This window comes from Polistes dominula, unplaced genomic scaffold (genome assembly GCF_049000335.1).
Source record: "Polistes dominula isolate Pdom_NZ unplaced genomic scaffold, Pdom_raw_medaka contig_29, whole genome shotgun sequence".
Classification (NCBI taxonomy): Eukaryota; Metazoa; Arthropoda; class Insecta; order Hymenoptera; family Vespidae; genus Polistes; species Polistes dominula.
This window is the reverse complement of record NW_028300865.1, coordinates 363,300-382,958: the sequence shown is the minus strand read 5'-3', so window position 1 is coordinate 382,958 and position 19,659 is coordinate 363,300. Positions and strand designations below refer to the sequence as shown.

General features: G+C 35.7%; 1 protein-coding gene across 2 annotated transcripts in view; it reads left to right on the top strand.

Moving 5' to 3' along the window:
• The window catches only part of tei (irregular chiasm C-roughest protein teiresias), a 220,473-nt gene that overhangs the window by 164,552 nt on the left and 36,262 nt on the right, over positions 1-19,659 (top strand). Inside the window, exons 8-9 of one of the 2 annotated variants that reach the window (XM_015324688.2) lie at positions 9,319-9,465; positions 12,334-12,597. In XM_015324688.2, coding sequence (XP_015180174.1) covers positions 9,319-9,465; positions 12,334-12,597 — 411 coding nt within the window. Of the gene's footprint in view, positions 1-9,318; positions 9,466-12,324; positions 12,598-19,659 lie in introns of both variants that reach the window. The other variant, XM_015324687.2, reaches the window with a different exon arrangement.

The following is a 19,659-nucleotide window of genomic DNA, read 5'->3' as shown; positions in this document are numbered from 1 at the left end:
CTTTTGGCAGATTTATAATTAGTTGAGAAATTACTAATAATGAACGTGCAAAGCGTATACTACGATTTCTAACTCGTCGACAGAGAATGCAGGTAAATCTAAATGAATCTAGGTAAATCTAGATGTATTTGAGGTAAACTCAGGCCTCGACAAACCTCGACATACGTTCTTCGTCAACAGAGAAGGAAGGACTTGATTCACTCGCTCGAGCACGTGCATTATTTCGTACAACACCACGTTTCCACGCACGCACCCTCTTTCACTCTCCACCTCTCAACACTGCAAGGGATGCCGAGAGACGTAGGCACGTGTTACGGTAACGTGACCGTAATTTAATCAGGTCTAACCGTTGATGCGTTGTCCTGAGTAAACAGAAATATTAGTATAATTAAAACAACTTTCGTAACGTTATACAAACGATTTATTTACATTTTCATCATTTTTACATATCCCGTGGATTCAGGATTAAAGGATAGATTTTTTTTCTTTCCTATACTTTAATTCGTCATTTTCTTTATAAGAGAAAACAACAAAAATAGATACGGATGACAACAAAGTCCATTTGGAGGATTTTTTTGTTGTTGTTGTTGTTGGTTACGCTGTCCGTGCGAAAGTTTTGCTACGACCAACGAGAAGAATTACGATTCGGTAGAGTAATAAAAAAAAAGAAAAAGACAAAAAAAATCCTACGCTCTCGCACCTCTTTTCCTTCGTATCTTTTAAGCAAACATTCATTTCCATGCATATAGGATGTTAAATATTTCACGAGAGCTCAGCGAACAAAAATTATCCGAGAAACTAGCTCTCTATCTTTCTCTTTCCTTTTCCTAGCTTATAGTTCACGAAACGCGTCATTTCACGTTTGTAATTTTGCGAACGTTAACGTCGTTCCGGTATCCGTGAAATCCAGGAAACGTTCCTCTAAAATTTCCTTCGTAGCTCCGCAAATTGTTCGATGCTTGAAAATAGAAGTTTCCTTTCTCTCCCTCTCCCTCTCTCTCTCTCTCTCTCTATCTCTTTGATGCTTTAGTGGGAGGGTCGTCAGGGGTACATTGGTCTATAATCATATTATTATGGACCGCAACGTGTAAGGGAACTGGAACTCGAGTAACGGGACATTGTCGAATCGAAACAATAGCTATTCTCTGGTTTCGTCTCCTGTAACCAGCAGTGCGAACCCTTCGCTCAGACGATGGGACAGAATGACATGTGCTACCAACGTTATCCCGTTCTCGATTAGTTGCGTCACATTTCTATCAACCCGTTGAAATTTCGTACAGAAATTGAGACCTTGTTATTATAGCTATCTTCTTCTATCTTTCCATTTTTTTGTTTACTAAAGTAAACGCAATTATTCGATTTTTACACAATCAAAAGAAAAACACTAAACTGTGTCAAACAATTGTAGGCATATTCAATGTTGTTGCTGTTACTGCTGATGCTACTGCGAGAGATTTGTTTAGGTATATTTTTGAATAATTAATTATCAGCATTGACGGACTGCGTATAGTTGGCAGCAGCAATTCGTTGTTCGCGCGAATGACTGTGAAAATAATCGGCACGTGGAGACGGCTGGTTACGTAACGATAACTAGATTTCTGTTTTCGCTTCGACGAAATGATTGGATTGAATTCAGCGCGAATTCTTTCGCGCTCACAGAGTTTATTCCATTATCAGCGACGCGTCCGCCATCGTTTGAATTTCGTGCGTATAATAACGAGCGATATAAAGCCGGATGGGATTAAAAGGTAGAAAGAGAGAGAGAGAGAGAGAGAGAGAGGGAGAGAGGGAAAACTCTCGATAAATAAATTCTGATGATATCGTTGGAGGTTGCTCAATGGATCGCATAATAAAAACGAAGGTATTTCATCGCGTCTATCTTCGTTTTCTTCCTCGTTATATCAAATATTATATAAAATCTCGAAAAATACACACTCTTCTATATTTTTCTACTATTTATTTCGACATAAAAAATGCAAGTATATATTAATGAAATAATTGTTGTCTACTAGAAAAATGTCGTAATAAAATTTGTAATTTTGTTTGTTTTGCATGTATCACAGTAAATGTAGAAAATCGTCACCTTGAATTTTGTCGATTTTCTTGACCTCGAATTTGGTTAAGGGCTGCTACATGACGTTAACCAACATCTGCCAAACGGCGAGTTTACCACACCATTGCGGCCTCGGTGTAAGCTCACAAAATCTACAGCAACTCGTAGCGTTACGTAATGGCTACCGCGAGACATTACCTTTACGGTAAAAGCTACTTCGAGGATTAACGTTTATTTTAATGGATGTACTTTTCACCCGGATCCTCCGTCTAACGTCGTTTCGCTTGGATCGCCCTAGTAAGGAAGATTTATTCGTGTAAAACCACACCGAACAAGTCTACATTTTAGTCGGATCAACATTAAGAAATATTTGAAAATCTTTTAACAAGTTCACATTCACATTTTATATTCTTACAAAATATCCTTTTATACATAGTATCTTTGTTCAATTTATTGTTTAATTTTCTGTTATCATATTACATTTATTCTTTATTCAGAATACATTTATGCTGCGTTACATGTTTCATGAGCCCAACCATGGCAGCTGGAGCACTGTATCCAGTCTTCGTCGTAGTCCACTAATCACACTACGCAAGTACTTTCAATTTCAGATATATTAGTCGGTGGCTGTTTTTTTTTTTTATCTCTATCTCCACTTTATCCCTTAGTTTCTACTCCTTTGACTTGTTTCCCCTTTACTTCACTTCTTCCTTACTGACTGATTCTGATTTTGACTCTGACTAACTGTCTCTAACTGTGACTGTGACTTACTAACTCTGATTCTAAAGACCTGATTTGATCTTTCCTGATCTTCCCTGATCTTTCACTCATTTTTGTATCGTTCATATTATTATTTGTTGAGATATATGAATCTCCGACGTTACGTGAACTCCCCTTACATATTATTAGTCTTATCTCTTATTGATTTCTTTTTTTGATAAAACTATCGCTACCCATCTTATTGAAGATTCGTAAAATCGTACCACCGTGTAAGAATGAAAATAATTCGAGTCCTTAAACTTTGATTTCTTCCAATAAACCGTTTGGATTTGTTTTCGGCATGATTAAACGATCCGTTAGAATTTCAATCGCGTTGAAAGTTTGAAACGAAGTTGAAAAGTAATCGGAGTCGGAAAGTTCGAAACGATCTAACATGAGAAAGAGAGAGAAAGAGATAGAAATAGAAAAGTGCATTTGCATTATTCGTAGATATCGTATCTTACTTCTTATCGAAGACGCGTTATTATTATCTTCTTATAACGGAAGAGAAAAAGAAAGCAAATATAACGTTATTACACGTTTCTCAAATGTTTACTGCTTCTAAGATAATATTTTCGCGTTAAAACTTATGTCGGACAAGGGGGTGGAGGGGGGAAGGGAGGGATGTACCCCATTAGAAGGCTTGTTTTTCAATCTTTCCAAGATCCTCGTAATATCAAGTTTGGTAACTCGGACCTTGCAGTAGACTTCCAATTGGTTGTAAAAATTGATTTTATTCCTTATCTTACGACCACTTTTTATCTTACTATTTTTTTTTTCTTTCTTTCTTTTTCCTCTGGACTTTCTGTACTTTTTTATTACTTCCTCTCTTTAACTTAACGCCATGATAGTATTTTTATCGAAGTACTCGGACCGTTATATTTCCGGTTGAGAATAGCGACAAGAAGTTACACCGTGATCGTATCGCGGAAAGGAAAAACCGCGAGATGGAAAAAAGAAAAAGAAAGAGAGAGAGAGAGAATAAAAAAAAACTGACTTTTATTTGCCATCGTGCGAAGTGGTAAAAGTTTACCGCAGAGTAATTTTTTTTTTTCCCCCCGACGTCAATCAGTGCATCGAGATACGAGAAAGTAAGCAAGGCTAGAACATTAAGGAAGGAAGGAAGGAAGGAATGAATGAATGAATGGATGAATGAATGAAGAAAGGAAGGAAAGAGAAAATTGGGAGTTCACTTGAGAGACCACTTTCTTGATTAGACTGCAGTGTTTAAGAGAAACGAATCCATTACATTCGTTAACCGGCCGCGAAGTAAACTTTCCACCCAACAGAAATTTGCAATTTCAGTTTTCCACATCTTTCGCAGATTTTTAATCTTTTTACTTTGTTTGTACTTTTATTCTTTTTCGTATGTCTTGTATGTTATAGGAAAAAAATAAAAATAAAAATAAAGTAGAGAACAATTTTTTGTAAATTTTCAGATAAACGTTAATGGAAATAATCAAAGTTCGAAAATGTTTGGAAACCATAGTTTTTAAATAAATGATATTGTTTACGTAGTCAATCAATTTTTCAACAATTTTCTATAGAAATTTGTGTACGCGTATACTGGTTGATATTAAATATTACGAAGATCGTGTATGCTTTTAATGCTTTTCGATGAAATAATAATGATCTTTAGGAATATTTTCGTTTTACCACACCAAATAAATAATTCATTCAAACGAAACTGTCTTTCGAATGTGTGTGTGTGTGTGTGTGTTATTTGTTTATCATTGATTAAATATGCATTCCTTTTTTCCTTTTTTTTTGGAATTATCCAAATATTTTCACTACTTAGTTAACGCGTTGCGTATTGTTTTTAAATCATTTCACATGTAAATATATTTTACTTAAATATCGTGCTTACTTTAGCAAGCATTGAAATGATGTTTATTAAAGGACTTGGGGGAAAATATCGTGTTTGATATTCATTAAAATCTTATCAAATTATCCTGATTTTGAACAAAAAGCAAATGATTTTTGATTACTTATTACAATTAAACTCCTTACTTTACAGAGAGAAGACGTCGTTTTATTTGTCTTTAGCTAGATGATGACGCTTTTTCTCTCTCTTTCTCTCCCTCTCTCTTTCTCTAAGAGTCCTCTTCTTCTGTTTTCTAACCTCGTTAAACTTCGATTTACTTGCTGTGCGCTTTAACAAGATAAAAGCAAACCCGAATTTAACGTATTTGCATCAAATCTACGTTAGAGCGTAGTTTACTTTGCGATTTAATGGATATTTCAATGAATTAGAACGCTACTTGATATTAATTCGGAGTGAAACGTATTATTTCATTTTATTCCTTTCAGCTTTTTTTTTTATTTTATTTTTGTATATAATAAATAAATTGAATATTCCATTAGCGTTTACTAATAATAATAATTAGCATTTCAACATTCGTTGAAATCGGTGACCTAGAAAAGCAGAATATTTGCATATCTCTGCGTGCACACGTATTTCAAAAATAAAAGACAAGGTGTATTTTAAAAGTGTCAGATTATTTTTCCATCGGAATAAATGGACGTAAATAACAAAACAAAACAAAAAACACCATGGATAATGCAAAATGTATTTTATAATAGTTTGATTAGATTTTCTTTTTACTCTCGTTAAAAACCTTTCTCTCTCTCTCTCTATATATATATATATATATCGTGTCTTATAAGAATTAGTTCCATTTGTTTCGTCTGAGTATGGAAAAACCTTAACGCAAAATGCTGAGAACAGCTGGGTCCGTCATTTCGTGCTTGGGATCAATCGCCAGAGAGAATGATAAGAAACATGATGGACGAGCTGTTATCGGCACGCTCTTCTCGTTGACGGGATGACGATCTCAACGAGAAGATCAAAATTATTGCTTAATAACACTTTAATGAATCTTCAAAAAATTGTCCTTTAAAAAAACACCAATCAATTGATTCATTCGTTGACCCGTTTCTTTTATTTTTACATCTATCATTTTTTTTTTTTTACAATTTTCAATTACTTTACAGTTCTAATATTTGATATTTGTCTTTAAACATATGAATATATACATATGTATATTGAATGGGTATACAATTTTTCTATTGATTTTATATTAACTTTTCTCGATCGTGTTAAATTTTTAATTGGTCATTCAATTATTACTGTTACTTTATATGAAAAATTTTGCAAAATAATATACTAACTGCAATCTACCAGTTTCGTAAAAATAACATTGCAAAACATTCGAATCTCAATATACATATATATATATACACATACAAACCAATATGTTGTATTTCACTTTTGTATTCACAAAAAAATTAATAACCACTGTTTCATATATCAAGTGAACGTTGCTTAATTAAATTTTTATTTGTAATAAGACGTAAAAAATATTTAAATTTAATAACACCGAAAGAATATGATTGACATATAATATTAATTCGTAATTTTGTTCTTTTAGAAAAAATTGAAATGCATCATTGTGTGTTTCGTAATAATAAGAAGAGGAGAAAGATGTTGTTGGTGGGGTAACCAAATTTAAGATCTCTTCTTTTTTGTAGCAGGTTTCGTTCGAATGTATAATTAATCGGTGTCTACGAAGAGAAAGAGAGAAAGAGAGAGAGAGAGAGAGAGAGTAGACAAGACCGACAGAAAAATCGACATCCTATCGCGATGACGGATGGCAGCCGAATCGACTCCCATCCTCGTTCGTTTACGTATACATATAATACATATATACATGCATAAAGGGCGCATATTATATATATATATATATAGAATCCATACACATAGAATCGCAGGTACGTACCACCAATACGCATAGATATAGCCGAGTTATCTATTAAATATTCAATTATTTCTGTCTTCCGTCTCTGACATTTGGAATTCGCCCAACTGCCCCCGAACCCACCCGTCGTCTCGTTGCAGAGCTTAATCCCTATTCATAGAACCAATCGGGTGATTTCGAACAAATCCTTCGAGCGTTTCCGCTAAATCCGCTGCAATTAAAATACTTTAATATCCTTTGAAGCACGTACCTGCCTCAGGCTTCCTCTCTCTCTCTCTCTCTCCAACTCACACCAATTCTTTCCATCTCTCTTTCCTCCTTCATAAATTCGTCCTGGTGTTTCCCTCAGTCGCGTCGACGGCCCTCCTCCTACTAACCATCGGCCAGAGAACTTTCCATCGCAGATTCTTTTTGGAACGGTTGCTCTTATTAAACGTCCCAATCGAGATGCCCCGAGGAAGCAGCACGTTCGTTTCCTTTCAAAGCGGTTCTTTGCCGACGCTATCTCGAGAAAATTTCGGGGTCTTCAATTTCTCGGACGGATCGAAGGGAATATGAAGCGTTGAATAAACTCTGGGACGTTCAATCTTCGTGGTAAATGTTTTTCCACTCTTTTCTTTTCTCTCTCTCTCTCTCTCTTTCTACCATAAACGAACTATTTTTTTTTTTATATGTTTGCTCGACTTCCTATACCAAAAATCGTGAGGGGCCTGTAGATATGGTTGACCCTTTTATAATGCTTAGATATTGTTCCCTCTTACTACCTAAGGGAATAAAAGAGAGAAAGATATAAATGATATCATGATCATTTGTTCGCTATATATGCTTTTTAAAAAAAAAAGGGACGTACCTATTGTTATTGCAACGAAATTTAAAATTTATTCGCTTAAACATATATTTCATTATTTTTTTCATTTATTTCACTCATGGATGTAAAAACGACTCTCTCGAGTATCATTTCAAAAGCGGTGTAACCTAATTTTACGAACGTATGCTTATATAATATAAATGAAATGAATTTTCGACGAATATGTCGCGTTGGAATAAAAATTTTATATAAAGTTATACATATATATATAACCGTGACATTAATTAACGAGAACTTGTAATAAGCGACCGATGCAATGGAAAAAAAAGGATGTAATAGAAACGAAAGAAGAAATTCGTAGAGATATGTAAAATCACGATGTAATATTCGTGTCATAAAGCACGTTGTCAGTTCGAACGAAGACAAAAATTTATCACTGTTCGGTCGAACGATTTGTCAGGGATGATACGTTTGGTCTAGGGACATTTCGCGAGAAACGTACGAGAGCGTCAGCTGTGCGAAACCGCCCAAGGGGTAGGAACCCCTATCCACTAGCGAATCGTTGTTCATTCTAAGGCACCATCATATAATGGAACGGTACCAGCGAATTCATAAAGTCCTCCTGTACCGAAAGATTTAAATCTTTTTCCTATAGACCATTGTAATAACTATTGTCGAAACTTTTTATTTTTCATTTCTAACTTTTTTATACATTTTTTCTTTCTCTTTAATACTTTTGATTGATTTTACGTTGCCAATATGTAATACGACTTTTTGAAGTGAAAACTTCCTTAGAATGGGTGTGATTTGAAACAATGTAACGGAGCGGTAGGCGGCTATGTAACGGAGCGGTGACAAACCTATAGATTAATCCTAAGATAGATAAGACAAACATGATTGAGCCTGCGAAAGAATGAGACAGAATATAGCTATACAGTTTTTCCTATTCTTGGTTTCGTTGTATATGTGCGTGTTTCTGTACGACTGCATACTACGAAACGTAGACTCATATCATCTCAATACCATACTTAAAAACATAAGTTAGTTCTTCGTCTGGTCACTAGGCTATCCACGTTTGCTGTTTCATAGCATTATAAAAGACTTCAGCATTAGAAAAATTTAAGATCCCTCTCTTAAGGATGATATTTTACATGTTTTTTTTTTTATTAAGAAATCTTATAACATTCTGTATAATAATATAAATAAAATGTATTTATAATTAACGATTGATTGCAAAAATCAATAAAATTGTTGAAATTATTGATTCATAGAATATTCATTTTACTGGGCATATTTGACCTATTATGAGAAGGACTTATTATTAGAAAATAATTAATAAGCACTAGCACGCGATGCATACGAGCCTGATAGATATCAGATAATAAATAATATTTAGCAAAGCCGGTGAAACGTTTCTAAATATTGTACGATATATCGCGTAATATTAATATCAACAGATTTGATTAATTTTATCAAACTACAGATATTCTATTACATTATTAAATAATGATATATTTAATAACATACGCTTTACTATTTTATAGGATTATCGAGAAGCATCAATAGATAATAACGTTAATTCGAATAGAATCGATTCGAGTAGATTATTGAATTGAGTGTTTGTCGGTAAATGATAAGATCGGCAAAACGTTGATCCGAGTAACACTATTTCTGATTGAACGTCGAAAAAAGCGTCGTTAGAGTGTCGTTAGGGTTGAAAAGTAAGTTAGGTAGAAAAAAGTCTCTTCTTCAAGAGGAATAGCAGACATACTTATAGAGAAAAGAACAAAAAATATCACATTTTTGCATTTATGTGTAAATCTTTGCACCGTGTTTTTTTCTAAATTTTTGCAATGTTAACACAAAGTCTAGTATTAAGATATATATATATATAGTATTAATTCGTCCCTGTATTGAGAAGATTTTCACTCGTGTTTCAGACAATGGACTACTTCCCGTCGAGCAGAGCGATGACGGATGGTTGAACTTTACAAAAATCACTCGTGCCGAGAGCGGCTGGTACAAATGTTATACTCGACACATGCTCGGGATTTTCACCAGCATCGGTTATTTCCTCAACGTTCGCTGTGAGTAAAACGTTACTGTATCATAGAATTAATCGATCGATCATCAACGCAGCTTGAAATAGGGAAAGGGATGGGGAGAGAGAACCAAAGTCTCGTTAAATGGTTACATCAAGCTCGTCCCCAGTACTCGATGAAACGTGAATATCTATTCACGTTGCAAGCTCATCTCGTCATTTGCATCGTCATTTCACGACTGTACCACCACCACCACCACTACCACCACCACCACCATCGATATACATCGTATGGTCCGTACGCTATCGAAGGAGGAGGAATTATCTATTAACCCCTCGCTAACTACGTCTACTACTACTCGAAATACTTTAATCCTCGAACGTACGGCTCTCGTATTATCGGCTTCTCTTCGCTTATTAGTGACCAGTAAGCTCTCGCGGAGATAGCACAATGTATGGAAAGCAATTCCTAGTGTGTAGCGATAATTGGAGAGGTAGTAAGTTGTCTTCAACGAGATGATTCCAATATATACATATATATATATATATATAATGTGCAAATCAGAAATTAAGCTCTGAGAAACAGTAGGGAAAGACTAAATTGTTATCCCTTTTTTAATTTGATACCTATCAAATATATATATCGTTACATCGTTTGGATCTTTGAGCTTAGTTATGTGAAGAAAAATCAAAAAATATAACTTACTAAGTGCTTTATAGTATACCTAAATAGGTACACATATCGATGAGTTAACTCGTAAAGAAAAAAATCATCTGAGTTCCTTGATAGATCTTTTAGTATTTCATTTGGTCTCGTAACGAGATTTTATTTCGTATTTTGGCTATTCTAATTCTCAAATAGAGAGATAGATTCTCGCTGATTCGAAATGCGAAGCTAGTCGTCGCGTCGACCGATAACCGGAAACCACAGTCATTTGTCAAGGGTGGAAACCACCGAGCCAACCGGAAATTATCCGTGCCTCGTCGTGAAAATTTGCAAATTTCCTACCTGGTCTCGAATCAGTCTCGTTATAACCAGAACGCGACCCTTGCATCTCAAAGCTCTTCCAACCTTCTCATTCCTCTTTTCTCTCTCTCTCTCTCTCTCTCTTTCTCTCTTTCAGTCTCTCTCAGTCTCTCATTCTCTAGTTCTATATCCATGGGTAGGTTCCACTCTCGTCTGTGTTTCCTCGGCCGACGATCCGGGATACGGGTTTCCGAGTACCTAATCTCTACGCAATTTGGATGGTTCGCGAGTGCCTGTAAACTAACTACTACTCCACGATGGGAATTATCGATTACATGGATAACTCCGTCCCATACGGATCTCCTCGTGGATTACTTATCCATGGATTACGTTACTATGATACGCGCTTACGGATTAAATTTCGAATCACGTGCGAACTACGACAATAACGTTCACTAAACTAATTACATTTGTTCTAACGACGATTGCATATTTCTTCCTATCATCACTAATTTTACCTCCATGTTCAAATTTTAATTCTCGACAAATTCAACCGTAGTCATTGTCAAAGTATTTCATAGAAAATCGTATTCAACCCTTTCAATTATTTTAGGAGTACCGAAAAGTACTTAATCTAAATTTTTTGGATGAGTATCACTCACATTTAGTTTGTGTTTTTCGCTAGCAAAGAAAAATTTGAATTACTTTTCGAGTCCCCCTAAATAAATTCACGTATTATAAATAAATAATTTATGTTTATATTCAAAGAAAAATCATAGTTGATATGTTGTAGACTAAATTGAATGTACTTCAATTTTTATTTGTATTTTTTTTTTTTTTTTTTTTATTATCTTCACTAGTATATTTGCCATCATCAAATTCCGTACAAACTGCAAGGACAAACGAGTTGTAAAGGATGAAGGAAACGTAAAAGAAGAATGAAAAGGTGGTAAGTTAGAATACCACCTTCCTATCGTCTCAGCCAGAGTACTTTGATCCCTTTGTTTTGCTATAGGATGAGCCAAAGGATCAGCTTGCTAACTCAAAGGACTCTTTTCCTTCCTCTCGTCGTACTCTTTACACTCCTCACATCCCGGAATAGTATATTTTCTCGTTTTTCTTATTTCATCGTCTCGAGCGAATTCTCAACGTACCAACTTGGTTCTCTAATTCTCAAGTACTGAAAGTTAGAGAGAGAAAGATAGCTAATTTCACTCTGTTCTTCCTGTGGACACAGCGTTAGCTGAAGAGCAAACGATCGTAGTCGTATAATTCCGTAGGTAGAATCGGAAAAGGAGGTGGTGGAGGGGTGGGAAGGGGGGTTCCAGAATCGCGGCCTCATCGTCGTATAGAAAGGATTTCGTTGAACTCGGCACGCGAGAAGGAGGAGAAAGAGGAGGAGGAGGAGGAGGAGAGGAGATGGAGAAGGAATGGGCAAAACCATTGCTCCGAGTTTATCCTTCGTACGTGCGGTTGGTTCCTGATGCCGAAGGATAGCGTTGATATCGATGAGAATGGAGGTCCGTTGTCGACACTCGACGTGTATTTCACCCTACTGGAATAGGATTTGGACCTTGGCTGCTGTTATGTGAAAGCTTCTTCCTAAGCTTTTCTCCTTCATGGACTCTTCTTTCTTTATTTTTCCGTTTTCTTATTTTCTCCGAACGAGAGAAAGAAGAAAGGTTTTAGAAAATTATTGGAGCGACAAGGAAGGTGCACTCAATATTTTTCATTTTCTACGAGAGTATATTTTCCTTTTATATTGGCGAACCATATTATTACTCGAGGATAGAGTTTTCCATAAGTTAGCCTACTCCATTTTCTAATGCAAATGTTACGTGGTTGGTAGGAAGTATAGGTGAGGTGAGGGGGGAGGAGGTGGGTGGAGGGTACACGTTCTTCGCTGCTCGTCGAGAGATTTAAATCAATGGCATTTAGATGATTCAGATATCGAGACCGAAGCAGAGGCACTGAACGGGGAAGCTACCGATTCGAGGAGGAAGGAGGTGCAGATCGGTGGTGCTGTGACTCTCGAATGCGACGGTGGATGCTGGGGTCACGGACCTGGAATGGATCCAGTGGGTGGACCAGGACGTCTTTTCTTAAACCGAGTCGTCTACCAAGAAGCAGGAGAGTACAGATGCGTTGCTCCTGATCGAAAAATGCAGGACACGTGGCGAGCTCAGTTACCCTATCACATTAAGGTTACCGGTGAGTAACCCTAAATCTTGTTTTCCTTCCATTTTGTTCTATCTTTATTTCTTTCATTTTACAGTTAGATTTTTCTTGCTGTTGTTACATATAAAGTTTCTTTGATATACAGCTCGTTTTTCTTTGACATTTCTACGTTGTATTCCAATTTGAATTGTATTATAATATATCGATAGATAAACAAAGCTACTCGCGAAGTTTACCCACGCCTTGTCTCTTGTTGGGAAAACTAATGGAAAGGAAAAAATGTGACACGGTGTAAAGGCCTTTGAGAAAAATATTCTTCTTGTTAGGAACGTCGAAGGTCTCAGGAGTCTTTTCCACGATATCGAATATCTTCTTCCATCTTTCTCTTTTCATCGTGTCATCGTTACTCGTAAGCAACGAACCTGGAGGATACACGTTTCTTCTTCCTTGCTTCCTTCCTTCCGTCCTTCCTTTTTCTTTTTTCTATTCTTCATTTTGTTCCTTTTTCCTCCCTGTCCTATTTACGCGTCGATGATGGATGCAGAATCCTCCTCGTTCAACATTTCCCTTCGAACCAATCGCCATAGCAATTCCTTCTTCTTCTTATTGATTGCGGCTCAGGCAACTCGTGCGTGTAAGGTGCTGGGCTCGTTCTCGGCCCTAAGCTCGTCCCTAAGCTCCACAGAGAAGATCGAGAGAGCTTTTTACGTTCTTTTCCAACTGAAATGAAAAGACACGACGTTGCTCGTCAAAATTATTTCTTTTTAAGTCCTCTTCTACGGATTATTTCAATATTCCATTTAACCACCAACACTGTAGATCCCTCTCTTACTACTCTCTCTCTCTCTCTCACCATCCCTTTCTATAACCCATAACGTCTTGACTGATCGACAAAATAAAAACACGACAAATTCTATGCTTTTATTCGATTTTTCTCTCGCCACTTTATCTTCCTTCCTTCCTTCCTTCCTTCCTTCCTTTTTTTTTTCGATTTACTTTCCAAACCATTTTCTTATCAATTTTCTTTTTTTTATTTCTTCTTCTTTTTCCCCTCCCAGTTGTCTTTCCTCTTGGATTTGACCAACGAATCGATTGTTTTTCTCTATTGTATCGTATTCCGATATTGTCTATCCCTGTGTTTATATTTTTCTTTAGAAAATATCCAATGAAAGTTAAAATACTTATCGTGCAATACAATTTATAGGATACTTTTACTGTACTAGGTAAACTCACGAAATCGAAGGAAGGAAATCGTTCATCATCGCGTACAGGATCGAAAAAGAGAATTCTATCGGATTTCTATGTGTATGTATTTCTCGTTAATACAAACGACATTATTTTTCCTTTTTCCACGAATGGTAAAATCTTTTTACGCGACGAAAAAAAAAAAATCAATATCGTCGTCCCATTTTGTATCGGCACGAGGCTAAACTCGAAGGAAATGCAAATGGGTACTTGACAAAGAAAAAAAAAGAAAGAAAGAAAAAAAAACCCAGAAAAAAAAATAGAAGGATTTTTCAGATAATCCTGGATATTCTTGATTCTATATCGACCCTCTCGACTTAATGTACTTTTCTACGACGTTTATCCGATATCTCTCTATCTCGTTTGAGTCTAATAATTCGTTCGACCTATTCCAACTTCTTTTCAACATTTTTCAACTTGCCAGAACGTACGTACGTACGAACGAACGAACGAACGAACGAACACAAACTAGATCTCCTAGAAGAACTACACAGGAACTAAATATGACGTTACAAAATTGAAATATGATACTATTTGACAATTTCTATAAGCTTTTTCTTGCGGGTTTTTTTTTTTTTTTTTTTTTTTTTTAATACGACGACCAAATCTTGTGATGGAATCGTAGATATTTTATTCAATTTGTACGTGAATTTCAATCGATATTCTATCATTACGATTGATATTCCAAAGAAATTGCATGTTTAGTTTGTCGAGAGAGAGAGAGAGAGAGAGAATAATGCAAAGAAAAATTGGAAGAAAATGTAAAGAGACTACTATAAAACTGTCGCTTACTGAAATTGTGTTTACTTTTATCGTACGTTTTATTTCGTGCGCGTTATTTTTACAGAATACGAACACATTGTATGTAAAATGAATATGTGTACTTGTGCAACAACTGATAAAATAATATTTAATTATTAATTTCATTTATATATATATATATATATATATATATATATATATATATATATATATATATATCTGTGTTTGTATAATTATTATAAAAAAAATATATACAATGTTTATTACATTTTGTTGCTTAACGATGATAAAAGAAATTGTTTTTGTTGAAAGAAGAATTGTGTATCGACGTTAAAATTAAATGCGCATATTGATGCAAAGATTTGTTTAATCGTTTAACAATAGAATTAATTATGTTCCCACGTTTATTCCGCGTCACGAAACACAATCATGCTTTTACGGGAAATTATAGAATTATTATTATTATTATTATTATTATTATCGATAAACGCAAATTGAATTGTCAGGATAAGAAGGAAAATAAAAGTATTCTATGTGTTTATCATTTTTTAAAGTAAGGCTTGTTTCGATTATCTACAAACAATTGTTAATTATTTTCAAAGTCCCACCTGTGCGACTTTGTGTAAATCTCAAGAGGGTAACCCAACACCGCTTACTTTCTATTACAAAGAAAGAAAGGAAGGAAGAAAAAGAAAAAAAGAAAAAAATCACATTTTACCGAGTCGTCGTATCTCGTTGAATTCATAAGTACGAATTAAACACAGTGGAACCTTTCTTTCGAAACGTCTGCCGTATATATATATATAGTATATGTCTCATTTTATTTTATCAAATAAAAATCTTTCATCTCTTATTTATCCACTTGTCGTAATAATTTATAATTAAACGGTAAACACATTATATAATTATACAAAATTATATTTGATTAATTTATCCTTTAGTCTTTCTTATTATTTTTAATTAAATCAACCATTTTATATATTTTATATTGCGAGAAGATAAATTGTTAAATATTATTAATGAAATTTTTCTAGAATGAAAAAAAAAAAAAAAGAAAAAGGGTATTTTAAGAGTAACGCGATGAATTAAAAGAAGAAGAAGAAGAAGAAGATAAAAAGGGGATAAAAAAAAAAGGGAAGGAAGGAAGGAAGGAAGTGGAATCCGAGAGGACACAGTGGGACGTTGGTTCGTTCGTTCGTTCGTTCGAGTCGGGACAGGACTCGTTAAGCCTTCGTTAAATCTTCACGACGTGCTGCTGGACCAAAGCGTATCACATTCTTCCGTCTCTCCCTTTTTTTTTTTTTCTTCTTCTTCTTCTTCTTCTTCTTTCGTCGACTTCGCGAGCGGATTACGGAACGGCGAACGAACGACGACGGATTCCAAAGTTACACAATAAAACCTCAACGCACACCGTAGTTTTCTCATAAGTGGCTTTTGCCGAGCCATCTTCGCCATCCGGATTTCTTTCGGCATGCTCGATAAAACGCCAGTTACATCGTACGTGCTCCATATAGGTATCGATATCGTCTATTTCGATATACTCGTTATTTTTATCCTTGTACTTTTTTCTTTTCAAGTCGAGTTTAAACAAACCATCTTTCTTTCTCTCTCTCTCTCTGGATTTTCTCCTATCAATTCTTTTTTAATTTGTCATTTGTCAATATGAGAAACTTAGTTTATCACGATTACATTTATATTAATTTATTTCGTAAGTAATTCCAAGTCTAACTTGAAAGGAACAATCTTGTAAAACCTTTCTATCCAATCTTTTTCTTTTTTTTTTTTGGTTCTTCTCTTACACTATGTTAAAACGCATGAATAATTCCGCTGGTGTTTTATCACTTTGTCAAGATGCAAATTAATTTGCCGGCTCGGTACCGGACTCTCGGCCATGCGAACGTTTCATAAAAGGATCGGCTAGGTGTTTGAATGATTTACAAGAGGGATACGCGTAAGGGATCTGCCAAGAACAAAGGCATGATTCCGTGATCAAAGCGTTGGAAAGAAGAAAGAAGGATCCTATCGTTGAGGATACAAGTATACGATTCTTCTTTCACACACACACACACACACACACACACCCGTACGAATTAACTCTCATCAGAGAGAAGGCCGATGATAGCTCAAGGCGTGCCGTGAATTTTTTAATAAGTCGAAATTTCACTCGAGCCGTTGTAAACGATAGTGGCACGAAATTAATCGAACGCCAACGAACGAACAACCCTAGATTGGCTTCTACCTTTTAATCTACGTCACGCTGCGAGAATACTCGGATTTCTCGCTTTCGAATTGCGAGAATGGGAGTCGTTTCTTTGCTTTTTTGCTTTTTTACTTTTACTCCCTTCGACGGCTTTTTCGAATTCTTTTATATCCACTCTTTTTATCTTGCAATTCAATTTGACCCCCACCCCCCCCCCACACGCCCGCCCGCCCTCTTTTTATATACATTTGCAACATTCTTTCCTTTTTCCAATTAACGTCTTCTAATAACGTTTTTAAATAACGTGAGACCGCAAAAAGAGACTAACAAATGAAACGTGTCTTTTACAGTCTTCTTTGCGACTATTTAAAAAGATCCCCGTGGTATTTCCCCATCGTTGTATTATTTATGTTGTTCTTTTTTTTTTTTGCGATCTAACATTCGCATGAAACTGCACGATGTTTTTAAATCGACGAATAACAACTGTTTGAGAAAATTGGCACGTTTCTCTTTCTCTATACCTGTCGAACAGGTCTTTTTATTTTTTCATTTTTTCTAACGATAACAAGGGAAATATACCAGGAATCGGGGGAGGTGAACGCATAAAAGAAAAAGAATATATATATGTGACACTTGCGCTGGGGACATTGTAAAAAGGAAAGCAAAAAAAGAAAAAAAGGAAACGTTTGAAAGGCGAGAGGTGTAGGTAGGGTGAGATTCGAGGAGGAACCGTAAAAAAGTACAACAAATTGTAACACTGGATACACCACGTACACCCATGGGAGACGAAACATTTCTGGCAAAAACGAGTACAGCAAATTGTAGAGGGGAAAACGTAAACGGTAAAACGTCGACCATGCTCCACTGTTACGCCTAACTGTAAAAATCCTCGAGTTGTCAATAAAAATTGGCGTCTAACGAGGCGAACTCTTGGAAAACACGAATCCCTTCGTTCAGTGAGTTTATTTTTATCCCTTTCGATAGAAACATAACTGAGAGAATCCTTTTTTCCTTTTCCTTGTTTTTTTCAACCCTTACACGTTTATATTATTTTTATTCTATATTTTCCTTCGATGTTTTGGAATGAAGACACAAAGCTCGACATTTCAGTTTCACCATTTATTCCCTTTAACAATTTCTTTCCTTATTATATATTTCTCTTTTAGTTCACGCTTTGATTTCTTTTTTCTTTTTTTTTTGGGATGTTCGTTTTCTTTTTAACACAAACCTTCGTTCAATTAACAATATGTACTCGATATTGAATCGATGGATCAAAGACGGATCAAAGCTCCTTTTAACATTTCATTCTTAATTGACCGACACAAAAACGTTGTTTCACTTTTGCTCTCGCTTTATCAAACTTACACCATTAATAATAATAATAATAATAATAATAATTAGAGTAGCATTTTATTAGCATATCAAGAACAATTTATTTCATCCCCATTTTTGTTAATTTCCCAGACATGTAAAATTTTGTTCTTTTTATCATTTAATCTAACCAAACCATGTGTAATTTTGTGTTCCTCTCTCTAAACGTATCCAAGCAGAGTTAAAGAATTTCAAATTAGGACAGAGAGAGAGAGAGAGAGAGAGAGAGAAGTAATTGCCGTAGCTGCAGAAAGAGAGACAGAGAGAGAAAGAGAGAGAGAAAGATAGAAAGAAGGGAAAGGGAACAGTAGCTTTGTAATGTTGCCAACGCATGTAGCGTAAAGTGCATTCCCTTAACTGACCAATGCATCGTGCCAAAATCCGAGCTAGCCAGGACTACCAGCCTTGTTTTTCCTTTTTTTTTTTCTGTTCTGTTATTTTCATCTCTTTCTCTCTCGCAGTCCGTTTCTATCATCTCTTGCTACCGTCAACGAAGACAATTATGAAAGACCATTAAGGTTATCAGCCTTTGCCGAATGTAAAGAGCAGACTCGGATTTTCCATTTGGTAACGAATGATCCAGAAATACAAAAAAAAAAAAAAAAAAGGAAAAAAAGATCCTTGACTTGTTTCGATCGAACGACGAAAAAAAGAAAAACAAAAAGAAAAGAAACTTTTTCAAAAGATATTCCATTTCTACAAGATAGAATACAGTAGTTATAAAGATAGACGAATGTAATCGAGTTAACGAGACAAGAGTATAATTTTATTGTGAGGTATATTCGAGGGAATAAGAAATAGGAAGAACAAAAAAATACAAATAAAATAAAAGGGCAGACCTCGATAAAAGGGCTCGCTTTCGAGGTATATCCCTGGCGGATTAACTCTCCTCCTCCTCCTCCTCCTCGTCGTCGTACAGAGCGAAAAGAAAAGAAAAGAAAAGAAAAGCAAAAAGAAAAAAGAAAAAATAAATCGAGAGATAGAAACTGGGAAGAGGGAGTCGTCTGCGTTGTACTGTTAATCAATAGGGTTCATAATTTGTTCGTTCCCCTGACGTAATCTTCGATAAATCCAACGCTTGCTTTAATCGGCTCGCGAAACGACGAGAAAAGAAATTACATTATTCTCCGAAGTTACCACACATGGACCTCTTTACTTCTCTCGCCAATAGGGAGGGAGGGTAGGGGGGGAGGTAGGGTTGAGAAAAAGTGAGAAAGAAAGAAAGAAAGAAGAAAAAGATGACCAGAGGGAACATGGAGTGGACCTGGATGTAATCATCGGACGGTAGGGATGAAGAAGAGTGGCATGGAATGAAGGAAGAAAACAGGGTCTTCGAAGTCAATGGCTCTGAGTTCGTGTCCTTTTCTCTCTCTCTCTCTCTCTCTCTCTCTCTCTTTCTATCTTTTTCTTTTTCCCATGTGACCGAGCCTCCGTCAGGCAGGATTACCTTTTTTGTCATTTCTGTCACGTGTATCTCTCTCCTGTTCTTTTCCAAAGTCCTTCTTCCTCCTCTTGTT